General features: G+C 39.2%; 1 protein-coding gene across 10 annotated transcripts in view; it reads left to right on the top strand.

Moving 5' to 3' along the window:
- Positions 1–26612, top strand: part of LOC148878894 (uncharacterized) — a 71745-nt gene that overhangs the window by 11074 nt on the left and 34059 nt on the right. For 5 of the 10 annotated variants that reach the window (XM_088960261.1, XM_088960264.1, XM_088960263.1 and 2 more), the window contains 5 exons: positions 244–345; positions 1372–1441; positions 17041–17297; positions 22267–22383; positions 22909–22957. In XM_088960261.1, the coding sequence (XP_088816387.1) occupies positions 244–345; positions 1372–1441; positions 17041–17297; positions 22267–22383; positions 22909–22957 (595 nt within the window). The remainder of the gene's footprint in view (positions 1–243; positions 346–1371; positions 1442–17040; positions 17298–22266; positions 22384–22908; positions 22958–26612) is intronic. The other 5 variants (XM_088960268.1, XM_088960269.1, XM_088960271.1 and 2 more) reach the window with 2 other exon arrangements.

Raw genomic sequence — 26612 nt, 5'->3', positions numbered from 1 at the left:
TCCTTGGATGAACCATCAATGGAAACAAGAAATCCAGTTATAATATTCTATCATCCTTATTATTTTCTTTAAAAAATCTTTCTGTCCCTCTCTTGTTTTGCCAAAGGGTTATTGCTGATCTGCTTATTCACTTCCATTTGTTTCCTATTTCTGTTTCTCAGTATGTCTTCCCTGGTTGGTTTGTTATGTTTTTTGATTTTGAAATTGTTTCTTAATTTGTTCCCGTTTTGCACAACTATGCAGATCACCATGGATGTGAATCATCGATTACCTTTTAAAGTTGGCCAACTGGCTGAGTCAAAGTCTTTTATTAAAGGTTTTCGTGGTGCGTGGTTTAGATGTAAGGTAGTTTTCCAAGATCTGAGGACTATTGTAGATTTGATTTTCTTGTAATTGTGGTTGATGCACATGTGCCATATTTCAAACTGGCCAGTGGTTGATGCAAATTTAAAATATGCTAAAACTTTTGGCTGTTATTAATGTAATCATTTTGCTTTCTTTTGGGTATATAATGTAAATGGGTCTAAAACTGGGGCCAAAGCATGCTAAAATTCATATTTTTGCATATGTTGTTTCGATATGATAATATTGCAAGTCTTTTTTTCTTCTAAAAGAGGAAAAGTTCTGTAACAAATTTCTGAGTTGGTTTCAGTCATGTTTGTGCCCCATCCCAACATCAAAATGTTCACTTCTATACTAGGACCTTTATCAAAGTTGAGCCTACCACTTCTTATTTTTTCTGAGATAACCTAAAAATACATTTCCACCCACATAGTTCCACTGAGGAGGTCAATACCACATGAGCCTTTTATATGTGACCATCTTAATGTTTACAACATATATCACCTGGTTTCAGTTTGAAAATTGTCTAACAAAATGTGATGATATTTGTTCATACAATCTTGGGACAAATGCAGTGGTGTTATTTCAACTTAACAATGCCTTTTGCCAACTCTTTGGGGTTGGCTAACAAACCCTGTCTTGCTATTCCTCAATCAAAGCTATTTCTTTTGTTAAAAACAAGAAGCATGATCTTGAGACAACAATTTAGGATACTGTTTATATATATCTAGATGTATAAATACCTTTAGCATTTGTTTTTGGACATATATGAAAATTCATGGATCTATATATTGTTTTTGGATGCCACACTTACTCATCTATCTTATATTCTTTAGACAGTGCCCATGTTCATGCATTATTTTATTTCCTTTTTGAGGTTTCAATGATTTCATTATTTATAGTTTGAATTTTCGTCTTTCTTTCCATTTTTTGTCCTATTTTAAGTTTGTTTCTTTGCTTTTTAACTTGAGAGTTTAAAAACCAATTATGAGCTTTGTTAACCTCAGCTTCTTTTCTGGTTTTCATCAGATAAAGGAAATTGGCACAAGGAAAAGGCAGACTGGGTATATGCTGGAATTTTATGACTATCCAGATGATAGTAAGTAGTTCTACTCATTTTTTATTTATGATATCCATACACATTTATGATATGTTTTCTCTAGGTTATCTGCTTAGAAAATTTCTATTTTCTTCTAGGAGGTATCCATCCTTATGCTATAAAAATTTTGTTTCCTCTTACTGGGACTTTATATTTTAGATATAGGAAGGATATGTTTTTACATTAAAAAACTCTAATTTCTCTAAATGTTCTTTATTTTTTTTCTAATTTGATGAAATTATTGTCTGTAACTTGGACTATTGGAAATTAGGAATTAGGTAGTAGGAATCATGAGTTTCTAATTTTCTGAATTGTATAGAAAATCAGTCTGTCACTGTGCAAATCTGCGAAAGAAGGGGATACTAATCATGGTTTATTCACTATTATTCACAAATCCAGACATTCAAGACGATGGATTTTTCAGTTGAAAGTTGTGTCTAGATCTAGGGCCCGTTTGGCGTGTCTTTCCGAGCGGTATTTCGGCTGTTTACAAGCCGGGCAAACCGATTTTCGGTCTATTCCTGTTTGGTTCGCAGAAGATCTAGCCCCCAAAAGCCAGAGCGCCGAAAAGACGTGAGAAGCCCATTTTGGGCTGATTTCCGGAAGCTCCAAATGAAGCTTTTCGCGTCTTATGCACTTTATTCTCGTGCGGAAAGACACACAGAAAGGCATGTATCTGTTAAACTAGCTTCGGGCTGCTCAGATCTTCATGTAAAAGCTCAATGCGTCTTTTGACTTTGAGAGCTACCAGAAGATCTTCCCAAAAAGACTTGCCAAATGGGCCCCTATTTTCTTAGCTGGCATGTTTTCAATGGTGCAATCATAATCAGATTTACACTCTGCCGTAACTTCTGTTGGAACTGATATCCAAGATCTGAACTGCTTAATTGTTCAAGATCTTTAAGATTTCTGGATTTAGATTGCTCCAATCATTAAAAATGAACGTCGGTACAAGGTTTGAGTAGCCAACCAGATGAAAGAGAGAGATTCTGGTGAAATTTCAGAGAAACTGCAATGATGTATGGGAAAGGTGGAATTCTTAGGAGTTCTGGATTTAGAAAATGCTGGTTGGCTGGCTGAAGGTAGAGGTAGCTGGCTTTTGGCATTACAGCAATGAAAAAGGAAATTTAAATGGTTGACTAGGGATATTGAAGTCAAGCTGAATTGGGTCAAAAGAAGTGCAAATTCCTTTGCGGATGGGTTAGCTAGGCAAGGGGTAAATGGGGATGCTTTATTTAGGTCTCTTGTGTAATTTGTTTTGTTTTTCATTTGGTGGGGTGTTAAGAGAGTTTATCTCCCCCCATCTTGTTGTACTTTTTCTTATGTTTTAATGAAAGCTATTCTGTTATTGATAAAAAAATGCTTGGGGATGTTTCTAGGGTAGGTAAAGTGTCCCTATGGATGGTTTGTGATTGTATAATCAATTCTTAACTATTCGAGCACTTCAGTATCAACCATAGGGCTGCTCTCACAAGTTTACCCGTTTAGGTTAGTCTTATGCCCTAAATTAGGAGAAATAGCTATTTTGGGTTGTTGCATGAGTTTCATATGAATGTTATGAACCTATAGTGTAGGGTGATGTATTCTAGGGATAAATAATCTTCTCTCTCTCTCTCTCTCTTTCCACTTAAGATCAACATTAAGTGTCAAAGTGAAACATGAATAAATTTGAAAATATGAAATTTGGGATCAATATTGATTTTTGTGATGGGGAGAATAGAGTTGGGGTTGAAAATTTGAAATTAGTGGCGAGCCTTTTTGAAAGAATGTTTAATTTAGAAGTCAATAGGAACAAGAGCATGGTAGTTGGTATAAATTTGGAAGTAGAGGAATTGACCTTTATAGGTGAGACTTTGGGTGCAAGAGAGGCTATTGGCTGTTAAAATATTTTGGACTACCTGTAGGGGGTAACCCGAGATTGACTAGTTTTTTGAATTTGGTGGTAGAGAGAATAGAGATAAGACAGGCAGGGTGGAAAAGGAACTATATCTCTTTGGCTGGGAGGATACTTTGCTAAGATCTACGCTGGCTAACCTCATTGTTTATTTTATGTTTGTCTTTAGGATGCCTCAAGTAGTTGTTAAAAGAGTGGAGAAATTGATGAGGGATTTTCTTTGGGAGCTAAGAGATAGGAAAAAGGATCATTTGGTGAGATGGGAGGTGGTTAAAAGGAAGGAGGGTAGTTTGGGTTTAGGAAACACCAGCTTGGTTCTATTAGGCAAGTGGCTGTGGCATTTCCCCTAGGAGAATGGAAGGTTGTGGCATAAAGTGGTATCAAGTATTTGGGCTCTCAAGGAATGGTTGGGATGCTAGTATTCTACACAGAGCTAATCTTGCTACACCAATGAAAAGTAGTACATGGTATTCTCCCTTAGTTTTTGGGGCAGGGGAGCTTCCTATGAAAGATGTGTTTCCCTCTTTGTTGCTCTCTCAAGCTTTAAAGAAAAACATGTGCCTGACTTCATTGGATCTCTCTCTCTCTCTCTTACTAGGTTGAGCTGGAACTTGGGGTTGGTAAGGAATCTTAGAGAGTCTGAGATGACTTTAGTCTCTTGCCTGTATGATAATTTGGATAACTTAGTCTTTGATGCATCTATGAGTGATAGTTGGGTTTGGTCTCTCAATCCTTCTGGGTTGTTTACTTGTAGGTCGTTTTTTTCCTCTCTTGTGGCTTCTTCTTCTCTTTCCTTTTCTGTGAAAGAAGTTTGGAGTGCCCCTATCCCCCCCAAGACATCAATGCTTTTTGTTGGGAAGTTTACCATGGTCGCACCAATCCATGTGACTTATTGCAAAAGAAAAGACCAAATTGGTGCTTATCTCCTGATTGGTGCTTATTGTGTAAATTGAATGGTGAGAATGCTTACTACCTCTTAATCCCTTGCTCCTTTGTTCGCTGTATTTGGGAATGGTTTTGCTCTCTTTTTGGTTGCAAGCGGATCCCTCTTGTTAGTTAGGGCTACAATTAAATTGAGCTCTACTCAAATAGTTTGGGCTTGAGTTTGTTTAGGCTTGGTTTGAGTTCGATTCTAATTGGGTTCGAATCTCAAGGCAAGCTTGATTAGTTATTCAAACTTGAGAATTGAGATCAACTAATAAAAAGTTCTGCTCAAATGCTCCAAAATCACTGCATGAGGTGGTACAAGACTCTCGTCAGGTGTATCCAGCAAGTATATTCCATTCTCTTCATGGCCACGCCCAAGTATACATACTCGATTAGTCAATTTATAAGATGTTGGTTTCATTGCATGGATGTAACTTATTTACCTATCTTAACACCAAAATCATGCAAAATAGACAAATATTGATCATTGAAAAATACGCTGGAAAAACATTTGTCAAGAAAAATAGGATGGAAGAAAAGTGGGTAACCTACAATTTCAATGAAAGATTTTTTTCTTAGGCATCCAACATATTAAGACAACTGGAAAACATCTTTTATAACACTATTCTAACCTATTGACACTTTAAGAAGCAAAAACAAATGTTTGGATCTAGAGAAGTCAATCCAATTAATAAAACAGACAGAAACTATAAAACTGACTGAAAACCAAAGAAAAGGAGATTTGAAATGTCCCTCACATGAGTTTATCTACTGGTTGCATCATCGTACATGTCTAGGCATGTCCTAGGAGTGGCTGAGGTAGATGGCCTTGTCAGAGGCTGTGGATCCCTCTTCTTGTTTTTGCCAAAATTTCTCTCACCTCTTATGAGAAAGGAATCAAGCTAAAAGACTTTTTCAGGCTACCAGTGAAAAAGAGTGAACTATAAAACCTCCCCTGGGTTTTCTGACAATCATATAAACCTTCCCTGGGTTTTCATACTAACAAAAGCCTCCCCTATGTTTTAAAAAAAGGTATAAATCCGCAAATACCTCCCTTCTGTTAGTTTTCCAGTTGGAAAGTGTTGATTTTTTTTTTTTTGATAAATGAGAGGAGTTTTATTAATTCAGATAAGAGAATACAATCAGCCTAGGAAGTGGCACGAGATGTTACCTCCCCCGAGGACTGAATCATATACACTAAACAAGCCCAAGCCTGAAACACAAATTACAAAGTAGCCCAAAACAGATCTCCCCTTGACACCCCTTGTTTGGCTAGAGAATCAGCCATTGCATTTGCTGATCTGCTGACCCACTGAAATCTGACAGTCATATTTCTTGTCATCCATTTAACTTTCTTTAACATATCCCTATAGCCCTAGCAAACTGTATCTGGGCTATTCAGCCAGCCCACTACTACTTTGGAATCCCCTTCTACTAACAAATTGTTCACTCCAATTTGACTAGCCATCTGTATACCTTGTATCGCTGCTAGTAGCTCTGCCCTTATAGAATCGCCTTCACCAACTGGTCCTGAAAAAAGAGACAACATATTGCTGTCTTTGTCTCTCAGAATCCCACCAATTCTGGATGGCCCTGGGTTACCTTGGCAGCTGCCATCAAAATTCAATTTTACCACTCCATCCGGTGGGGGTTTCCAATCCACTTGTGATTTGTTCTTAGTGGATGTTGTAGAAGCCACTGTTTCCCAGTTTCTCCTTAAGTCATCAAAGGAGAAGTCAGCCAACAAATGTTAAGATTTCAACCATGAGATTGTCCTTGTCAATATGCATTCCTTGCTTTCAGCTAGACTTCTTTCTTCTTCTTGAAATATTCTAGCATTTCTCTCTTCCCATAAAATCCACAAAGCAGCGGCTCTGATACATTTCAACATTAGCTTCCCTCTTTTTGTCAATCTCCCAAGAGCAGCTGGAGTGAACAGCTTACTTCAGAGGGCAAGTTCCACCTGCACCCAAATAAGGAAGCAACCCAGTTCCAAATATTGGCAGCAAATAAGCACGATATCAGCAAATGGTTACAGCCCTCACCCTTCACTTACACATACATCACCAATTTGGGGACAGACACATAAAAGGTTTCTTCTTTTGCAAGTTTTCCACAGTATTGATCTTACCATAATAGGCTTCCCAACAGAACACTGCTATTTTGGGAGGTATTGGCCTTGACCAAACCTCTTTATCAGGGAAAACCTGAAAGGAAGGGTTAGAGCAAAGGGATTTGAAGAAAGATGCACAAGTGAGGGAGCCAACCGGGGTTAGGGCCCAAACTCTTTTATTCGGGTTAGTGGGGTCCAAACACACTGACTCTAGAAGCAACAATAGCTCAGAAACACAATGAAGTTCTTCATCCCTTAACCCTCTTCGAAACCCGAAATCCTAGTTTAAAGCCAAAGGGCAAACCGGGGGGAAAGGATCCAAGAAATGGGTTTCTTTTTAAAGAGGGAGATGGAATAGAGAGAAGGGAAATGGTCTTTTAGGGGTTGAGTGCTCACCCATGTATCTTCCCAAAAAAGAATGGAGTTTCCAAAACAAGCATCATACCTTACAAAACTGAGGAATTTAGGGAGAATGCCAGAGATTGCCTTCCAAGGTGTTGTGAGTGTAGAGAACACTGATGTGGGCCCCACAGATGTGGTCCCACTCTGTCCGTAGGGTAGAATGTGCCCTAGTCATCCTAGGGTTAGCTGATGGTCAATCTGTTTTTCTAGTTGTTATCTATATTTCAGTTTTATATTGTTTTATGTGTTATGTAAATACCAAGGGCAGATTTGTCCTTTCATGTAACTAGCATAACCTATAAATACTAAATAGAAGTGTTGGCGGTAGAACATTCAGATTCTGTCATTCCTTTCAATTGTTGTGTTCTACTGCTCTCTCTCTACTCTTTCTCCTCTCTCCTCTACCTTTTTCTACTTTTTCGAACCTGAAATCTATTAGGGTTCAAGGCTGATAGCAGTCTTGAACATCTACTTGGTATCAGAGCAAGGTTAGGGTTTCTCATGTGTGTCTAGTCCAGCCGATCACATGAGAATCCCCTAGGACTGGAAGCTGAGAAAGTGGAGTTCGTGGACTGATTCTTGGAGATCGCCAGAGGGTTTAGCAGCTGTTGAAGACTTGTCACGGTTGTAGAGTATTGGTGATCAGGAAGAATCAGAGAAGACTAGGGTTCTGGTAACCTTGGAAGGCAGAGAACAGTTTTTTCTTGTAAGTTATCTATTTTCTAAGAGAAGTACTATCAGAGAGGATAGGTTGGACCTATCTGGAAAGGGCGGCCGAACCATTCTAGGGTTTTCTCCCTTCTATTCTCTAGGGTTTTACAGCAAACCCTACTGTTGGGCCGAACTGCCTTAGGGTTCTTTTCTCCTACTCTAGGGTTTGAAAGTGATCTTGCGGCAAACCCTAATAAGCTTGCGGCAAGCCCTAATGTTAGACTGAACCTTGCGATTTACCTGGAGCTGTCCTCAAGTTTTGTTAGCATTGATAAGCTTTTAGGGTTTCATATTAACCCTACTGCAAGTCTATCTGTACGTTACTGATGGGAATGTGCAACTGAAATGTTTTCTTTAAGGACTGATTAAAATCCTAATTCTGCCAGGCATATTAGACATGCTTCTAAGCTGATTTTTCAGATCCTTTTGGGGTTTTCGAACTTTCTTAAGGGGTGAGAACTGTACGGACTGCTGTTGTTATGTTTGCTAGTTGGTTTCAGATCAGATTTATACCTGTTTTGTGCACATACACTGTGAATACAAATTAGTCATACACTGTTTTGATTGTGATTGGTAGTCCAAGTGCTGCTTTTGAGACTTGACTGACATGGAGTTTAAAAATCAGGCGGAAGGCAGTTTTGGGAACAACAGTTATGGTAGTGTTTCTGAGACAGGTGGTCAGGTTACAACCGTAAAGTTTGATGGATCAAACTATTTGGAATGGGCCCAATCAGCCGTGATGGCTATTGGGGGAAGAGGTAAATTAGGGTACCTCTTGGGAGATATGAAAGAACCCCCAAGGGAGACACTACGTATACCAAGTGGATCCAAGAAAACTACTTGGTTATGACATGGCTGTGTAATTCTATGCAGCCTCATATTAGCCGAAATTACTTGTGGGCAAAGACAGCTAAGGAGATATGGGATGTTATGAAAGAAACTTATTCCCAACCCCTTAATGTTGCTAGAGCATATGAATTGAAGTGTGAAGTGAAAAACCTTAAACAAGGAGAGAAACCGATTTCAGTATACTTGTCTACCTTGCAGTCTCTGTGGTGTGAGATTGATCACTTGGAGACTCTTGAGTGGGAGAGTCCCAAAGATGCACAGATATATAGAAAGCAAGTCGAGACAAACCGGGTGTTTGAGTTTCTGGCGGGCCTAAATTCAGAGTATGATATTGTGCGGCAATAGATTTTGACTAGAGATAGTGTGATTCTCTCTCAGGCATACTCCTTAGTACATAGTGAAGAGACCAGAAGGAAAGTTATGATGCAACCTCAGCCTCTCACACCAGCCTTTGTAGCTGTCAAACCCAAATCAGGGGGTGATTCAAAGAAGGATTGGAGGAAGGAAGACAAAATGGATGTGGTATGTGAACATTGTAAGAAACCCAAACATGCAAAAGAAACATGTTGGAAACTGCATCCTCACTTGGTTTCGGCAAAGTTGAGAAGCAAGAAGGGCAATGCTCATGTGGCCGTGAACACTGATTCAACATCCTCATCTGGCACAAGAGGAACACCTTTAGAGACCTTAGCTGCAGTTCGGGCTGCCCTAATACAATCAAAAAAGGAAGTTGTAAGTTTAGCTCAGCCACCGCAGTCACCATCAGCTCCTGCCACATCTGCCTTCACACATTCAGGTATTCGAGCTTTAGCCTACCATGCCTCAGCTCCAGCTACTACTGAACCTTGTTGGGTAATAGATTCACGTGCATCCGACCACATGACTAGCTTGCCTTCACTGTTTACCACTTACCATTTGTCTTCAGGTAGGGATAAAGTATCTATCGCTGATGGCTCCCTGGTCCCTATTTCTGGGAAGGGTGATTTCAAGTTATCAGATACTATCTCCCTGTCATCTGTTTTGCACGTTCCTAAGCTTGATACTAATATTCTTTCAGTTAGTAGTATTATCAAGCATATGAACTGCTCAGTAACCTTCTTCCCTGACCGATGTGTTTTTCAGGACTTGGAGACGAAGAAGGTGATTGGGACTGGCTGTGAGACGAATGGGATCTATCTGCTCGGGGAGAGGTCTCGTCAGAAAGATTCAGTAGAGAAGATGTCTTTTGTTTCTCAAAGTGTGAGTTCGGTTATGCCAAAGCATAACCGATTGGGTCATTTGTCCTTTCGGTCTCTAAAGAGTCTGTTTCCTGCTTTATTTGAGTCTATTGAGTTGTCTCAGTTGCAGTTTGAAAGTTGTGAGTTTGCTAAACATTGTAGAAGGTCTTATTTATTGAGTAATAGAAGGAGTAATACTTCTTTTGATATTGTGCATACTAGTGTTTGGGGGCCCTATCACATCCCTTCCATGGGTGGGTACAGATATTTCTTGTTATTTGTTGATGGCCATACTCGTTTTTCTTGGGTTTATCTCACGCGTTCACGAGATGAGGTTCCTGCCCTGACCCAAAACTTTCACCAAATGATCATAACCCAATTTGATGCCAAGATCAAAGCTCTTCGATCTGATAACGCAAATGAATACTTTGCTAAACCATTGGCATTTTACCTTCTTAATCATGGGGTTATACACCAGAGCTCTTGCCCTCATACACCTCAGTAGAATGGAGTTGCAGAAAGGAAGAATAGGCACATCTTTGAGGTGACTAGAAATCTTATGTTTACCTCCAATGTCCCTATTCGCTTCTGGGGTGATGCTATCATCACGACGGTATATCTTATTAATCGGGTTCCTTCTCGGGTCCTTGATATGAGATCTCCTTTTTCCCTTCTATACCCAAGTGAGGAGTTGTTTTCTATTCCCCTTAAAACATTCGGTTGTACCTGCTTTGTTCAGCTTCTCGGACCCCATCACTCCAAGTTCGAACCCAAGGCCTCCAAATGCATTTTCCTTGGTTATGCACAAACTCAAAAGGGTTTTGCTGCTATGATCCTGTCTTAGGGAGGAAGTTTGTCTCCATTGATGTCACTTTCTTTGAGGAGACACCCTATTATCCTCGGGTTTCTCCTCAGGGGGAGAGCAGTGAGAGTGGGGGTTTGAGTCCTTTTCTTCAGGGGGAGAGCAGTGAGAGTGGGGCAGTTCCTTTACCTATTCCATTGGGCGATGAGAGCTGCAATGGTGAGGGTGCTCAGAGGGATCAAGAGTTGAGGGTCTATCACAGGCGATGCAGGCAGGTTGATCCCGGTCATCAACAATCCAGGCCAACTCCAATCTCATCTGCAGCTCCAAGTCTAGGTATTACAGTCCAGGGCCCATAGAGACTTCTTCTATTGTTGCCATTTCACCTCCTACAGATGACCTTGACCTCCCGATTGTCATCCGTAAAGGGAAACGACATTATACCATATCTATAGCCCACTGTATTTCCTAGTTTTTATCCTATGGTCGTCTATCTCCCACCTACAGATCCTACCTTAGTTCCGTTGCCAATGTCCCTATTCCAAGAACAGTGCAAGAAGCCCTATCCGTCCCGGAATGGAAAGATGCAATGCAGGTTGAGATGGATGCCTTGTTGAAAATTAACACCTAGGAGCTAGTTGATTTGCCCAAAGAAACCATGGCTGTAGATGGGTATTTACCGTGAAGCACAATGCAGATGGATCCATTGAGAGGTATAAAGCTCAGTTAGTTACAAAAGGGTTCACACAGACTTATGGTATAGATTGCTTGGAGACCTTTGCCCTGGTAGCCAAGATGACCACCATTCGAGTCCTATTATCCCTTGTAGCAAGTCACACTTGGCCTTTATACCAAATGGACGTGAAAAATGCTTTTCTGAATGGGGACCTGCGGGAAGAGGTTTACATGCATTTGCCTCATGAATTCTATGATGCAGAAATAGGTAAGAAGGTCTGTCGGCTCAACAAGGCTTTGTATGGTTTGAAGCAGTCACCTAGGGCTTGGTTCGATAGATTCAGACTAGCCCTTGTGAAGTTCGGTTACGTACAGGCCCAGTCAGATCATACTCTATTCATCAAGAGGGTAGAGTCCTCATTGACACTACTTGCAGTATATGTTGATGATATTGTGGTGACAGGTAATGATAGCCATGAGGTTGAGTCCCTTAAACAACTCCTTCATCAAGAATTTGAGGTGGAAGACCTTGGTGTACTTCGGTATTTTTTGGATATTGAGGTTGCTAGATCCAAACAGGGGATCTTTATCTCTCAGAGGAAATATGTCCTAGATTTGCTGGCAGAAACTGGAAAGTTAGGTGTCAAGCCTGTGGATACACCCATTGAACAGAACCACAAGATTAATGCAAAGAGTGGGGAGCCTCTTGAAGACAAGGTTATGTTCCAATGATTGGTAGGAAAGCTCCTATATCTCTGCCTCACTCGACCAGGTATTACTTATGCTGTTAGTGTTGTTAGCCAGTACATGCATTCTCCTAGAACTACACATCTTCTTGCGGTAGAAAGGATATTAGCATACTATGCCCGGGTAGGGGTATACTGTTCAAGAACAATAACCACATGAAGGTGGAGGTCTATACGGATGCCGATTGGGTTGGGAGTGTTGATGACAGAAGGTCTACCTCAGGATATTGTGCTCTTGTGGGGTGTAATCTTGTCTCTTGGAGAAGTAAGAAACAAAGTGTTGTCTCCCGATCTAGTGCTGAAGCAGAATACAAGTCAATGGCTAACGGAGTGGCTGAAATCCTATGGCTGAGATCTCTACTTGAGGAGTTGGGTATTGAGTATAAGAAGCCCCTGATGCTGTATTGTGATAATCAAGCAGCTATTAATATAGCACATAATCCAGTGCAGCATGACAGAACCAAACACATTGAAGTTGACCGACATTTTGTACGAGAGGGTCTCATCTCAAGAAGTATGCCTCCCTTACATCACATTCAGTATGCAACTAGCAGATATTCTCACTAAAGCCGTATCAAGAAAGAAGCTAGAGGTGGATCTGTCCAAGTTGGGAATGATAAACATTTATTCCCAACTTGAGGGGAAGTGTAGAGAACACTGATGTGGGCCCCATAGCTGTGGTCCCACTTTGTCCATAGGGTAGAATTTTCCCTAGTCATCCTAGGGTTAGCTGATGGTCAATCTGTTATTCCAGTTGTTATTTGTATTTCAGTTTTATATTGTTTTATGTGTTATGTAAATACCAAGGGCAGATTTGTCCTTTCATGTAACTAGCATAACCTATAAATACTAAATAGAAGTGGTGGCGGCAGAACATTCGGATTCTGTCATTCCTTTCAATTCTTGTGTTCTATTGCTCTCTCTCCTCTTTCTCCTCTCTCCTCTACCTTTTTCTCCTTTTTCAAACCTGAAATCTATTAGGGTTCAAGGCTGATAGCAGTCTTGAACATCTACTATGAGCAAAGCCCTTCGAGATACCCCTGCATCCTAACCTGATTTAGAACAACCATTGATACGTTTCACTACTTAATGCCACAACCTCTCCCTCTCCAAGGGCCACCTCCAAAGCCACTTACCTAAAAGAGCCTCATTCTTACTCACCACATTCCCTAAGCCTAGGCCTCCTTTTTTACTACGACTCACCACCTCCCACCTAAACAAGTGATCTTTTTTTTCTCTTCTCCAGGTTCCCATTAGAAGTTCCTGATCAGTTTTTCCAACCTATTTGCCTCCCTCTTAGGAATTTTAAGACTGATAAAAAATATAAAGGCAAGTTGGCTAAAGTTGCTTTAATCAGAGTAACTCTACCACCCACGGAAATATAGTTCTCTTCCAAGCTGCCAATATTTTTTCGAATTTTTCCACCACTGGGTTCTAGAACCTACTTTCCTTTGGATTTGCACCTAGAGGAAGTCCTATGTAGGAAAGAGGCCACTGAGAGCAAGTGCATTCTAACAAGACTGCTATAGATTCCATCTCCTCTCTGTTCAAATGAAATCCCACAACACGACTCTTCTCAAAATTTACCTTCAAATTTGAGGCCCTCTCAAAGTGAATTATTAAATCCTTCAGATTCCTTACCTCCATTAAATCACAACCTTCACAAAAGATTATTATGTCATTTGCAAATTGGAGATGAGAAACTGGAACTCTATCTCTACCTATTCTCCACCCTCTTAAAGATTCGGCTCTATCCGCTCTTGAGAGGAGTCTATTAAAGGCATCGACGACTAAAGTGAAAAGAAAAGGTGACATGGGATCGCCTTGTCTCAGACCCCTACTAGCTGGGAAAAAATCATTAACTATCCTATTGACTATGATGAAATAATGGCAATTGGAAAGGCAACCATTTTTCCCCAAGCCCACACTTCCTTAGCACAAGTGACAAGAATTCCCAATCCACCAAGTCATAGGCCTTTTCAAGATCTAGTTTACATACATGACCTTGATGCCCCAATCTCCTTATTTCGTCCACACATTCATTTTCTATTAGAATCTGATCTACAATTTGTCTCCCTTGAACAAAAGCTCCTTGCGCTTGGCTAATAAGACAAGGAAGCACCTTTTTTATCCTCAAAGATAAGACCTTTGCCACAATTTTGTAAACACTAGTCACCAAAGTGATAGGTCTAAAGTCCTTTGGATGCTTAGCCTCTTTTCTCTTGGGAATTAAGACTAAAAAGGTAGCATTAATTCCCCGACTCATCACTGAATTATTCTCAAATTCCTTGAAGACCTCAATTAAATCTTCTTTGACTATGTCCCAACAATCTTGAAAGAAAGCCATTGTAACCCATCTGGCTCTGGTGCTTTAGATCTATCCATGGAAAACACGGTTTTTCTAATTTCTTCCTCCTAAAAATTCCTTTCCAGCCAACTTCTACTCTCTTCTGGAAGCCTCTGCTAGGTCACACCTTCCAACTCCACATTAGGGCTTAGGGGTCTCCTCAAAATGGACTTGAAATGGTCAACAAACAATTGGCTATCCTCTCTTGGGTATCATAGACTATTCCATCCACTTCCAGTTTGGACACTAGGTTTTTCCTTCTCCTTCCATTGGTTAGGTCATGAAAAAATTTAGTGTTCTCGCCTCCTTTCTTAATCCACTTACATTTAGATTTCTGCCTCCAGGAAAATTCTTCTCTCAAAATGATTTCATCTAACTCTCTTTTCATATTCCATCTCCTATCTCTATCCCGAAGGCTTATGGCCCTTTGGGATTCTTTCGCATCCAATTCCTCTATTTGGGACAACAGAGAGGATTTCCTTTCTTCTATTCTCCCAAAATGCTCCCTATTCCAATTCTTTACATGTGCTCTCAATCTTTTTAGTTTTTTTGTGAAATCTTACTCCTTTCCACTTCACCCCCCTTAGGTCTTCTCTCCACCATTCCTCAACCTTCTTCACAAAGTCCGGGTGAGTCAACCACATGTTCTCAAGCCTAAAGGGTCGAGGTCCTTGCCTAAAGGGCTCCTATCCTAGGCCAATGGGGCAATGGTCAGATGTGACTCTAGGTAGAGCCCTTGTTATTAAGTTCGCCCACTTTTTTTCCCGGCTCTCATTGAAAAGAAACCTATCTAATTTGGAGCAAGTTAGTGTCTCCTGAAAATTGGACCAAGTATAGAGAGCTTGCTGCAATGGGAGTTCATTTAACTCATAGTTATTAATAAAGTTGTTGAATCTCCGTATTGTACTCCTTCCAAACTGAGCCTCAGTTGTAGATTATGATGCCCACGTACGGATATAGATATGGACACGGATACTGGAAATGGGAAATGACTCTAGCATTTCCTAAAATCCTTTTGGACCCGTCCTTGGAAGTTTCCAGAATTTGGAAAGGCTCCACAGATGGCCTCTTCTCTTGTTCCTCTTTCTTTAATGTCCTTGCCTCACCTAGCAACCCGACTGGGGACTTCCCTGTAAAAGAAATTTGGAGTAAGCCTATCCTTCAAAAATTCAAGCCTTCTATTGGGAAATTTTCCTTGCTAAGGTTAATACGTGATATGCTGTAGAAAAGAAGGCCTTTTGCTTGCCTTTCTCCTCACATGTGCTCCCTTTGTAAGGAAAGTGGTGAGACCTTGACATACCTTTTTTTATCTTGTTCTTTTGTGCATCATGTTTGGGATTCTTTTTGTCTTCTCTTTGGTTGCAGGTGGGTTTCCCCTCAAGATGTGGCAGGTCTTTTTAACCGTGACTTTTTGAGGCAATCAAAGAAAAGAGGGAAGGTTATGTGGAAAGCTACAAAGGCAGCTATTTGTTGGGTGATATGGGAAGAAAGGAATAACAGAATATTCTCAGAAAAGAGTAGAACCACGGAGGAGGTGATTGACACAATCAAAGTTAAAGTAGCCCATTGGGTAAGTTCTTTGCATATATTCCAAGAGTTCTCAGTCACAGACATTATAAGATCCTGGAAAGAAGTAGCACAATCTTCAAGAGTGAAAGAGAGAGTAAGGTTGAAACGGAAACTTCCAAATGGTAACAGAATTAAACTGAATTTTGATGGAAGTTCATTTGGGAATCCAGGATTGTCAGGTATTGGGGGAGTAATCATATATTCTGAAGGGAGGATATTAGCATTATTCTCTGGACCTATCGGAATGGGCAACTTCTAAAAGCTGAGGTAATGGCATTGCTATAAGGATTGAAGATAGCCAAGCAACTAGGAATGAGGCAAATTGAGGTTGAAGGGGATTCCAAGGTGATCATCTCTCGGGCTAATAACAATAGAACTACTCCGTGGACCTTCAAACAAGTGATCAAGGGAGATAGAAGTAGAATTTAAATGGGTTAGAAGGAGTGCAAATGGGCTAGCTGATTGTCTTTCTAAACAAGGGGCTTTGAGGAAACAATTGTTTTGGGCTGCATTGTAAAAGGGACAGAAATATGTATTCGTGTGGGACTTCTTGTTCCATACACGTTGTAAAACTTCTTAAATCCAATTTCAAATAAAAGTTTCCTTTGATTATCAAAAAAATATGAGTATCTCTATAATAGCTTATAGCCTTGTACCATGCTTTTATTTCTAGTTTGTAGTTAAACTTCATTTCTCAAGACTTATGTTGCTATATTTAATTACATTTCTAACAGAGAGATTTTTTTTTATTGTATAAATGTGTCAAAAAATACCAATATACATATTTTAAAGTTTTAATGCTATAGAATACATCTACAACTGTCTATGCAGTATTTGGTGTTGTATCTGGAAAGTACCATATCTGACACCAGAACACTAGGCAGGCACGGGTACTGGGTATCAAAGGTTGCAGATAGTGGTGAGGTTGCATAGGTTTGAGATTTGAATTTTGAATTTCTTGATGACATTTCCCTTTTTATTTTTTCCTTTGTTTTCCTTAACTGGCAAGATGGCTTAGGCAACATTTGATGCATTTACTATAGACAGTAAATATAATCCATTGCACACATTTTTCAGTTTATTAGTTTTCTGATTATTCCTTTTTACCATTAGTGCTTTCTTTTCCATTTGTCTTCTTCCCTTATGCAGATCAGGGTGACATTCATTATCAGCATAAAATTAACTCTGCTGCTTAAATCTCTGATTTTATTTTTTGTTTTTATGAAATTCTTTATAATGCTTAAATAACATAATACTGTTCAGTTGTACTAAAAAATTCACATTTTGAGGCTTAAGATATCTCATATATTCATTTGATTTACTTAGTTTGTATCTTGACATTCACAGAAGAGGAATGGACAAAGTTGTATGAAAAGCCTCAAACTCAGAGAACTAATTCCAAGGGGCAGAAGATGGAACTGATGGTGCGCCCTTGCTTTCCTCCTATCTACCATGAAAATCAGATGCCTGATGCTAGTAGCATCTCAGAAGTGGTAGCAATTGTTGACAATGTTAGGAAGGTGGGAGATTTGGTTGATTGGTGGTATACTGATTGCTATTGGTCTGCAAAAATTACTCGTATATTGGGTGAAGATAAGGTTCAGGTAAAGATCTTTATTATTTTCACGATATATTTCCATTTTCATTGCTACCTTTACAAGAACATTACTGGAATATATTTTGACATATTCCCAGTGTATTACAAGGGTCAACAAGTTGGTTTTGAATTTACATGTACAGAGATATAATCCAACTAACATGTTTTTATTTTCACCTGGACTCCATTTAATTTTCTTTATGAAATATTTTTAATTATATAATTTAAAAATATAGTTGACGTTTAATATTTTAAACTCTTGTCGAAGGAAAACAGTGTGTTAACACAAAAGCATATTCATATTTATATCATAATTTTTTTTTTATTAAATGAAACATAAGTGAAGTAGCATTAACAAATAAAATATTCACAGTAGGTATTATATTATAAATCTATAATTTTTTAAACCCTTAGGCTATGTTTGGTTTGAAGGAAAAGGTAGGGAAAGGAAGGGAAAGATAAGAAAATCTATACAAGATTTGTAAAGGTTTCCCTATCTTTCCTTTCCTTTCCCTACTTTTTCCTTCAAACCAAACACAGCCTTAAGCTTATTGTAAGTGAAGAAAGCTGTCATCTAGAAATTGTGTGATGACTTCAAAAGCATCATTTTATAACTTTATAATGATATAATTTTTTAAAAGAGTTTGTTTTGTATAATTAAAATATGTTTTCTTATATTAATGCTTACAATGTTATAAAATGTTGCAATAAATCTAGGTGTAATTTTTGATATTTCCAAATGTTTCTTATTTGCAATAAATCAAGTTCTAAAGGTTTCTTTTCTTGTGCATCCTTTTTTAAGGCTCTTTGTCCTTGGAAAGAAATTTGGGTTCAGCTGATTCCCCCTAAATTTAAGGCTTTTTGTTGAGAAATGGATCTTGGGAAAATTAACACTTTGGATTCATTGCAAAAGAAAAGACCTTCTCTATGTATTTCCCCGAGTTGGTGCTCTCTATGTAAATCCGGTGGTGAATCTTGCTTTCATTTACTAATCTCCTGCTCATTTGCTACAGAAATCTGGGATGGTGTTTCTCCTTGTTTGGGTGCAGGTGGAATATGCCAGTGGAGATTAAGATGCTGTTTGATCAATCAATCTTTGCTTTTCCAAAGAGAAGGGGAAGAATAATGTGGAAATGCACTAGAACAACAATATTCTACATTATGGGAAGAAAGAAATGTAGGAATCTTCCAAGAGAAGGAAAGAAGTAAACAACAAATTATGGAGTGTGTAATGACTAGGGTTATACATTGGCTACAAACATTTGACCTATTCAAATCTTTCTCCTTTGATGATATTTGGAGGAACTGGAGCTTTGTAGCCTTTAGTGCAGTACAAAAAATTAAAGCAAGGATGGTTTGGACACCTCCCATTGAAGATTGGCTGAAGCTAAACTTTGATGGGAGCAGTCAAGGCAACCCAAGTCCATCTGGCATAGGAGGGGCTGTAAGAGACAAGGAAAGAAATTTAAGAGCCATCTTTTTAGGACCAATGGGAAATGGAGACACTTTAAAGGCAGAACTATATGCGTCCCTACAAGGCATTCAGGTTGCAAAAGAATTAGGTGTGGAGAAATTGATGATAGAAGGGGACTCCAAGGTAGTGGTGGGTTGGCTAAAAGACCCAAATTCAGTGACTTGGTGTTACAGAAATGAAATGAAGAAGTTCAAATGGCTAACACAACAGATGATTTTAACTATACAATGGGTGGGAAGGGAGGCCAATGCCTTGGCTGATTCTCTAGCTAAGCAAGGGGTAACTAGGGATCAGATGTACTAGGCCCATTTGTAAATCTATTATATATTTTTTTTGTTAAAGAGTGAGGCTGCACCTTGCGCCTCGCACTGGGATGCTTGTAACAGATGTTATCCTTTGACTCTAATGAAAATTAATGAAATTTATTTATCAAAAAAAATATTTCCACCAAAACCGACATTTTAAACCTTGATTGTGATCCATATTAACTGTTGGGTGTGGCTGAACTATTTCTGCATCCATTCTTTATATGTTTATAGTTATGTGTTTGCTTGGGACATGGGCTTTTATGTTCTTTTTAGCATAAGATAATGCATTGTATTCTGAATTTAGATAAATCATGTACAAAAAGACATGTACAGTGAGTCACTATACAATGTATGCCCAATACACAGAAACGATGGGATCACTATTTTCTTCTCAGGTAAACTGTTTCAAAACAAAAAAAAAAAGTTTGATGAGGAATATCTTTGAAGATCTCCAGCACTGAACCTTGACTAAATTGCACCCTCTATTATTCTGATCTGCTCATTTGGTCCATCTGTGACCACCGGCATGTGGTCTGATAAAGGTCTAGTAACTGCCTCTTGGTACACTTAGGAAATTCCTCTGTCCACCATTATGGGGACTTCCTGATTGTTTGTTGATGTATATTTATCTTCATCCATAGGTAAATCCATGAGTTCATGCCTGTTGATGAAGCCAGTGAATCCTTTCATACCTTGCATTTGCTTGGGTCCACCCTTCTTCTCATGCATATGTAGGATGGTGTTGAAGTCACCTCCCACACACCAAGGGCCTTGCCATTTCTCTTTGATTTGGTCTAGTTCTCCCCAATACTGTGGTTTGAGTTGATCCTTGTTAGGACCATACACACCTGAAAGAATGCCCTTGAAATCTTCCTCCCTTCATTTCAATTACAATTGAAATATCTTTTACTGTTTCAGTTCATCTTTTATTTAGTAAAAGGGGCTATTATTGTAAGCTGAGCTGAGTTGGACAATTTAATAGAAATAGGGGGTCTGGCCAATTGGGACTTGGGAAACCATTCTATTCTCCTCAATTGGCAGTCTCCTTTCTTCTCTATTGGACTACTTTCTCTCTTTTTCTTCTTCCTTTATATTTTTGGGTTTATTCTTTCTGCAACTAGGGTTGTTTACATGGTATCAAAACAGGGATTCCAGTAATTCTTTTTTCTTCTTTTTGCTTCTTCTTATCTCTCTCTCTGCCCCCTCTCCCCCTTTATTTTTTTCCTCTCTTGCTGCACTATGTTTCTTTCTTTTGGCTTCTGAGAACTAAATGGTCTCACCTTGTTTTGGGTGAGCTATGATGGTTGGGACCATTGTTATGGTGAAGGCATGGTGATGTGTGATCCTTTATTTGACATAGATGGAGAGGGTTTATGGTGGTATTCTGTTTGTGGAGCAATAGTTGAATGGAGATCTGCGATGGTTGATTGCTATGTGGCCTGATTTTGATGAGTATTATGCTGGTTGGTGAGAATTCTATGTGAAGCATACTCAGTGTTTTAAATTCGCAAGGGCCAATTTATGCCTGAGGCGCAAGGCACACATCTTTTTAAGCAAGGTGCAAAATTACGAAGAAAAAAACTAAAAAATAAAAAGTCAAAATTCAAAAAAATCCCAAAAAATAAAAAAATGCAAAAAAACCTATTATCTAAAATTAAAATACATAAACGTAACATGTAAAACGTATTCAAATGAAAATAAAAAAATAAAAGCAAACATATAAAGCATTTTTAAGCATGTAAAACCCACAATCTCTTTTTCTCCTTAATTGCATTGCTTCAGGTAGCTAAATGTGATGTAAAACATATTGCATTCTTGATTTTATGAGTTGCCTTTGTACCACGCCCCTCGAGGCAAGCCCGAACAAGTCTATGTCAGGGTCTGAAATTCTTATTTCTCACATAAAAAATAATGATTTTATAACTTTCATTGTCTTTTAAGAAGATATTTTATTGCAATGAATGAATGAGCAACATTAGCAAATAGGGGGTTATCGGAGCAAAAAGTGCACCAGGCGTGCACCATTTGAAAGGGGTGCGCCTAGGTGCGCCTTTAAGTCACTGAGCATACTATGATCACATTATATCTAGGGAGTGATAAAAAACCAGAATTTGGTACCTCTACCTATTCAGATTGGATACAAAAAATGCCCAAATTAAAACTTGGTTATGGAACTCTATGAAACCAAAAATCAGCAATGGGTTAATCTTTCTAGATATACCTAAGCAGATATGGTAGCAATTAATGAAGATGCATTTGTGAAGTAGCAGCGCTACATGACCTATCAGTTATTTCAGGCTTTCTTCGATCTTTAACAATGTAACGAAACCCTTGAGGATTATTTTTTGAGATGAGGGTTGTGCGAGGAACTTAAACATGTATCTGACTGTTTCTCAGATGCTTTGTTGATGTAGTTATATTGCGGAATTCTTGTCTGGGATTAAATCTAAATGTGAACCTATGCAATCACAGATTCTAGGCAGTCCTGAATTACCATTCATAAAGGATGCTTTATCCAGGCTTCAGAGGTTGAAGTTGTCTGACTCACCTAAAAGCATACTTGATTGCCTTGGCAGTTTCAGGAGGTAGTGTTGTAGTGGTCGAGACAGTAGGAGTGATTCTTGGGTGGCCGAGGTGGTCATAGAATTATTTTAGGAACTTGTGTCAAACTTGTAACGAGTCAAAAAGTTTGCTTTTGGAAAATCTGAGTAATAGTTCCTAGTTGCTTTGGAATTTTTGTTAGTTTGGAAGTCATCCAACTATAAGTTTGAGTTGGATAGTGATTAGGAGTCTTTTAGATTTAAGTGTATATAAGGTCTATAATTCCGCTGCAAAGGAGAATGACAATACAGAATAAATCTTTGCCTTTTTGTTTCTTTTGGTGTGACTATGATGTATAAGAGCTTATTTTCTTTAACTGTATTTAAGCCTTGTATTAACTTTGTTGTGATTCTATGCTTGACAAGGAAAGAGAAATATGTTTACTCTAACATTATTTTTCAAATCATATTCTTTTAATTTTCCATTTTATGATTCATTATTCTATTTCTGGAAGACTTGATCAATACAAGGTTGTCTTACATCACATATACTAAGGTAAAGGGACAAAAATTAATCTATGGCTTCTACATGACTCGGAGAGTAATTCCAAAGGAAAAAAATTAATCCGTTGTTTATTTTTTGCTCTCTTGTAGGTAGAGTTGCCAAAATGTCCAGTGGGTGAGGGAGGTTCTTATGAAGCTTTGTGCAAGGATCTACGTCCATCCTTGGACTGGTCTCCAGAACATGGCTGGACAGTGCCTATCTCCAAGGTTGCTGCATTTTTTGCACACATTTCTTTTGAACAGTGGACCTTGCTACACGGACATATTGAACACATAATCCATGATACATTGATACCTGGATGCCTGTGCAAGGGTGCCATCCAGCCGGGTCCTTGTCCTATCTGTGTAACATAACATATAATATATTATTGCAAATATTCATGTGTTTAAGCTTACCAGGAAAGTAACATAAATCTTTAGCTTGTGACACTTAATAATGCACTTAAAAAGGGGCTCATTAGGATTGAGTTTGGCCCAGGACTTGAAGGAATACAGTATTGCTATTGCCTGTGTAGAGCCACAGGAATAGATGGTTGATTAACTATCTTGACAATACTCAAAATAGGGTGGTTAATTAACCACATAGAAGACTAAGTTGATCTCCATTTCTTTATTATTGTGGGTTGCATATTCAGTTTTAGCTGACCACATATAGCTGAGATAATTTGTTGGGTGAGTTGCATATTCAATTCTCTCATTTTTACTTTTATGTTTTGGCATTGGTGGTTACAGGATGGTGAAACTTGTCGTTATTGTGCTCGCTTACTTCAACCATATCAAGGTTTGCAGCCTGGGTTATATTTTGGTTTTGTTCATTAGCTTGCACTAATTATATTACTTGGTGGTATGCTGTTGGTATGGATATTTAATCCAAGATAAATTAATATTAATAACTTAGCTAGCCATACTGATTTAGTAATGCAGCTCTAAAGATAATCTAAATAAAGATGATTGTGTGTGTGATAGAAACTTACATAGAGGAGGGTAAATCTGGAAAAGGCAGTTTGCTGTGAACAGTGATGCATGGATCTTTACCAGTGAAGTCATGCTGGACAAATGGAGCTTCACCATGCTCAATCATCTTAATTATGGCTTCATTGATGAAGATCTATGTTCTTCATCTCCTGGTGCAAATGGAGAAGAGTAATGGACAATCTCGTCTTGTTTTCTTGAATTAGTCTTAGTGACAGAGAACATGATTGCCATGGACTGTCCTTTGGTGGTGGTAATTCTGAATGGCCCCTTAAGTATCAGAGATTTCCTGGTGCTAATTTTGCATTATTTTAGAGTTAGTTATGGTGAAAATTGTCAAATAGTTAATGGGGTTTTTGAGAAGTTAGCTGGGATATTTTATTGCTCATCAAATCCACATTTGGTGGTTACAAGCATTTAAAGCTTCTGAATCGAGATGGGAAGAGGAAGCGACAAAGAATTTCAGGCGGTGAACAGGTGGAAGACTGAATTGAACATCAAAGCGAAGAAAGTACTACTTGAGAGTGGAAAGAGGTAAGAATCTGCTAAAGGTTAGAGAGGACAGGAATGCGACGATACTTCTGGTTGAGGAAGCAGGCCTCTGGGTGAAGGGGTTTATCAATGGAGTACTTCAATCGATCAGAATAGTAGGGTGGAAAAACATATTATAGCTGGAAAGGAAGAAATACGAAGTGGAGCTGAGGCATAACAGGAGAGGATGGTTCATTACCATCACAGAACACTTTGGCGATAGGAAACAAATGGTTTGTTTACCGGATGGGAAGAAGACACAAGGTTGGACAGCTTTTGCAGGTGGGTTACAGCTGTTTCTCGTCTCTGTTGACAATCACGTACATAAGGAGCACAAGCAAGAGCAGAGTACTGGAGACAGCCCTCCTAAACCATCAAGCCAGTCATTAAAGCAGAGTTCCTTTAAGACAATAACAAGCTCAAATAGGGGGATGAAATTCTGGTTTGAGGCTGTGCAAGATGATTGGGAGCGGAGAATGGTGATAACAGCCAGCAAGGATGTACAGGATTGGAGGAAGTTACTATCATATATGGTGCTTAACTTGAAGCTGGAAACCGAGGTCGCTCTGAAGCCATTCTCTGACAGGAAGGCGGTGCTAAGAATTGATGATGGGGTGAATAGGGAATTCACAGCATTTGAGTGTGAAGAAGGTTTGGTCTATATCCAGAACTGGAAGCCATTATGTAATGAGATTGTACATACCAGGGGAAGTTTCATGCTAAAACTGGTAGGACTTCCCTTCCATCTGTGGAATGAATCAAACCTGGGAAACATAGTAAAGCTGCTGGGTGGGGTAATGGAGGAAGTCCAGCTGCAAGATTTTTGAGCTGCGGAGGTTAGGATCAAGGGGGTGGAACCAGGTTCACTCCCAAGAATAATCGAAGTTCTTGCTGTGGAGTTCGGTATAGAGTTTGGCTGGTTTCAGAGGTCGAGATGGAGCTCTGGGGACGAGGTACCAAGGTAGAAGACGATGAAGATGTGGTGGGCATGTTCTCTTGCAGGAGACTAAAAGAGCATATTTTGACATCAAGTGGGTAAGAAGTGTTTGGAGAGGTAGGGGGATCAATTGGGCATTTCTGCCCTCATGGGGATCTGTAGGGGGTGTAGTGACAATTTGGAAAAAAGAAGTATTGGTGGGTAAAGAAGAGCTGATAGGTCAATTTTCAGTTTCCCTGAAGTTTAGACAGGTGGAGGATGGGTTTGAATGCGTGTTAACCAATGTCTATGGACCGAATGACTATAGAGAGAGAATGCAACTTTGGGAAGAACTGGCTGATATAAGGGGTTTGTGGGAAGTACCTTGGTGTTTAGGAGGTGACTTCAATGTAAATTTTCAAATGACTGGGAAGAACATTGGGGAAGTTTGAATTCTAGAACACTCCCAAGGGTGACATCAGATCACTGGCCTATAGTAATTTGTAAGGAGGAAGTGAGAAATGTAGGCCCCACCCATTTCACTCCAACAGTGAAATGGAGTGGAATGAGGTTTCATAAAAAACTCTTAACATCTGAAGGGTAGAATTAAGGAGTGGAATTTGTTAGAGTTTGGGAGACTAGAGGAAAGGAAACAAATGGTGACTTCTCAAGTTGAGGAATTGGATAGTAAGGAAGGGAGGGGATGTTTTACAGAAGAGGATAAAGAGCAAAGATGGAATCCGCGTAATTAATTAGAGGACTGTCTTCTGTAGGAGGAAATAAGTTGGAGACAAAAGTCAAGGTGTAAGTGGTTGAAAGAGGGAGATAGAAACACCAAGTTTTTTCATGCAATGGCAAATGGGAGGAGGAGAAAAAATTATATCTCAAGTTCGGAGATTGAAGGGACAACAATTGCCAATCAAAATGAAATTGCAGGGGCTTTTGCTAATACTTTAGGTCAATCTTTAGAAGACCCTTAAACAATAGGGTTTGAATTGAAGGATTGGAATGGCCTACATTGAAGTTGGAGGAAAAGGAATGAATGGAAAGGAAATTTGATTTGGAAGAAATAAAGGAAGCAGTGTTCTCTATGGACGGATCAAAGGCACCGGGCCCTGATGGTTTTTTTTTTTTTGTTTTGATCAATAACACTTTCACTAAATCATCAATAGAAGATTTACAAGAGGAAGACAAACACACTTATCTTCCAAGAGCAACAAAGAACCTCAAGAAAAGGACAAAAAAGAAAAAAACACTAAAGTTACAACTTAGCCCAAAATAGTGAATCCCTTTCTACCCCTTGTTTAGCTAAACCGTCAGCTAGGGAATTAGCTGGTCTTTTAACCCAACATGTCTTAACTTCCATCTCCCGCACCAGCCACTTGAATTCCCTCCTCTCATTGTTGTACTTCCATAAGCCATTGTGATCTTTAATCAGCCACCCTATCACCACATCTGAATCCCCTTCAATTATGAGTTTCCTGATGTTCAACTCCTTAGCTTTCCTTACTCCTTCCATAACTGCAAAGATCTCAGCTCTAAGGGAGTCACCCACTCCAATTGGGCCTGAGAAAATGGCAGAAATGACCCCATTTTCATCCCTAAAAACACCCCCAATCCTCGATTGTCCCGGATTCCCCCTACTATACCCAATAAAGTTTAATTTCAAGAATCCACCAGGTGGAGGGGTCCAAGCCACACTCATTATTGACTTGGTTTGTGTGCAATTTGCAATTTCACCCCACTTCCTCAACATATCATCCACAGTGTAATCTGTGAACAGCTCCAAAGATTTCAGCCACTGTACCGCCCTAATATGTATGATAACCCTCAGATCTGCTGCTCCTCTCTCAGCTTTTGAGAATATCCTGGAGTTTCTTTCTTCCCAAAGTGTCCAACATATTGCAGCCCTTGGTCCTCTCCACATAGTCCTTCCCCTTTTTATTTGCCACCTGAAAAAAGAAGGGGAAAAAAGGCCCTGCAAATCTGATGGAGGATTCCAGCTACATCCAAATAG

Source organism: Nelumbo lutea, chromosome 1 (genome assembly GCF_056320005.1).
Source record: "Nelumbo lutea isolate HS-2025 chromosome 1, American lotus-T2T, whole genome shotgun sequence".
NCBI lineage: Eukaryota > Viridiplantae > Streptophyta > Magnoliopsida > Proteales > Nelumbonaceae > Nelumbo > Nelumbo lutea.
This window is presented reverse-complemented; position numbering and strand designations above follow the sequence as displayed.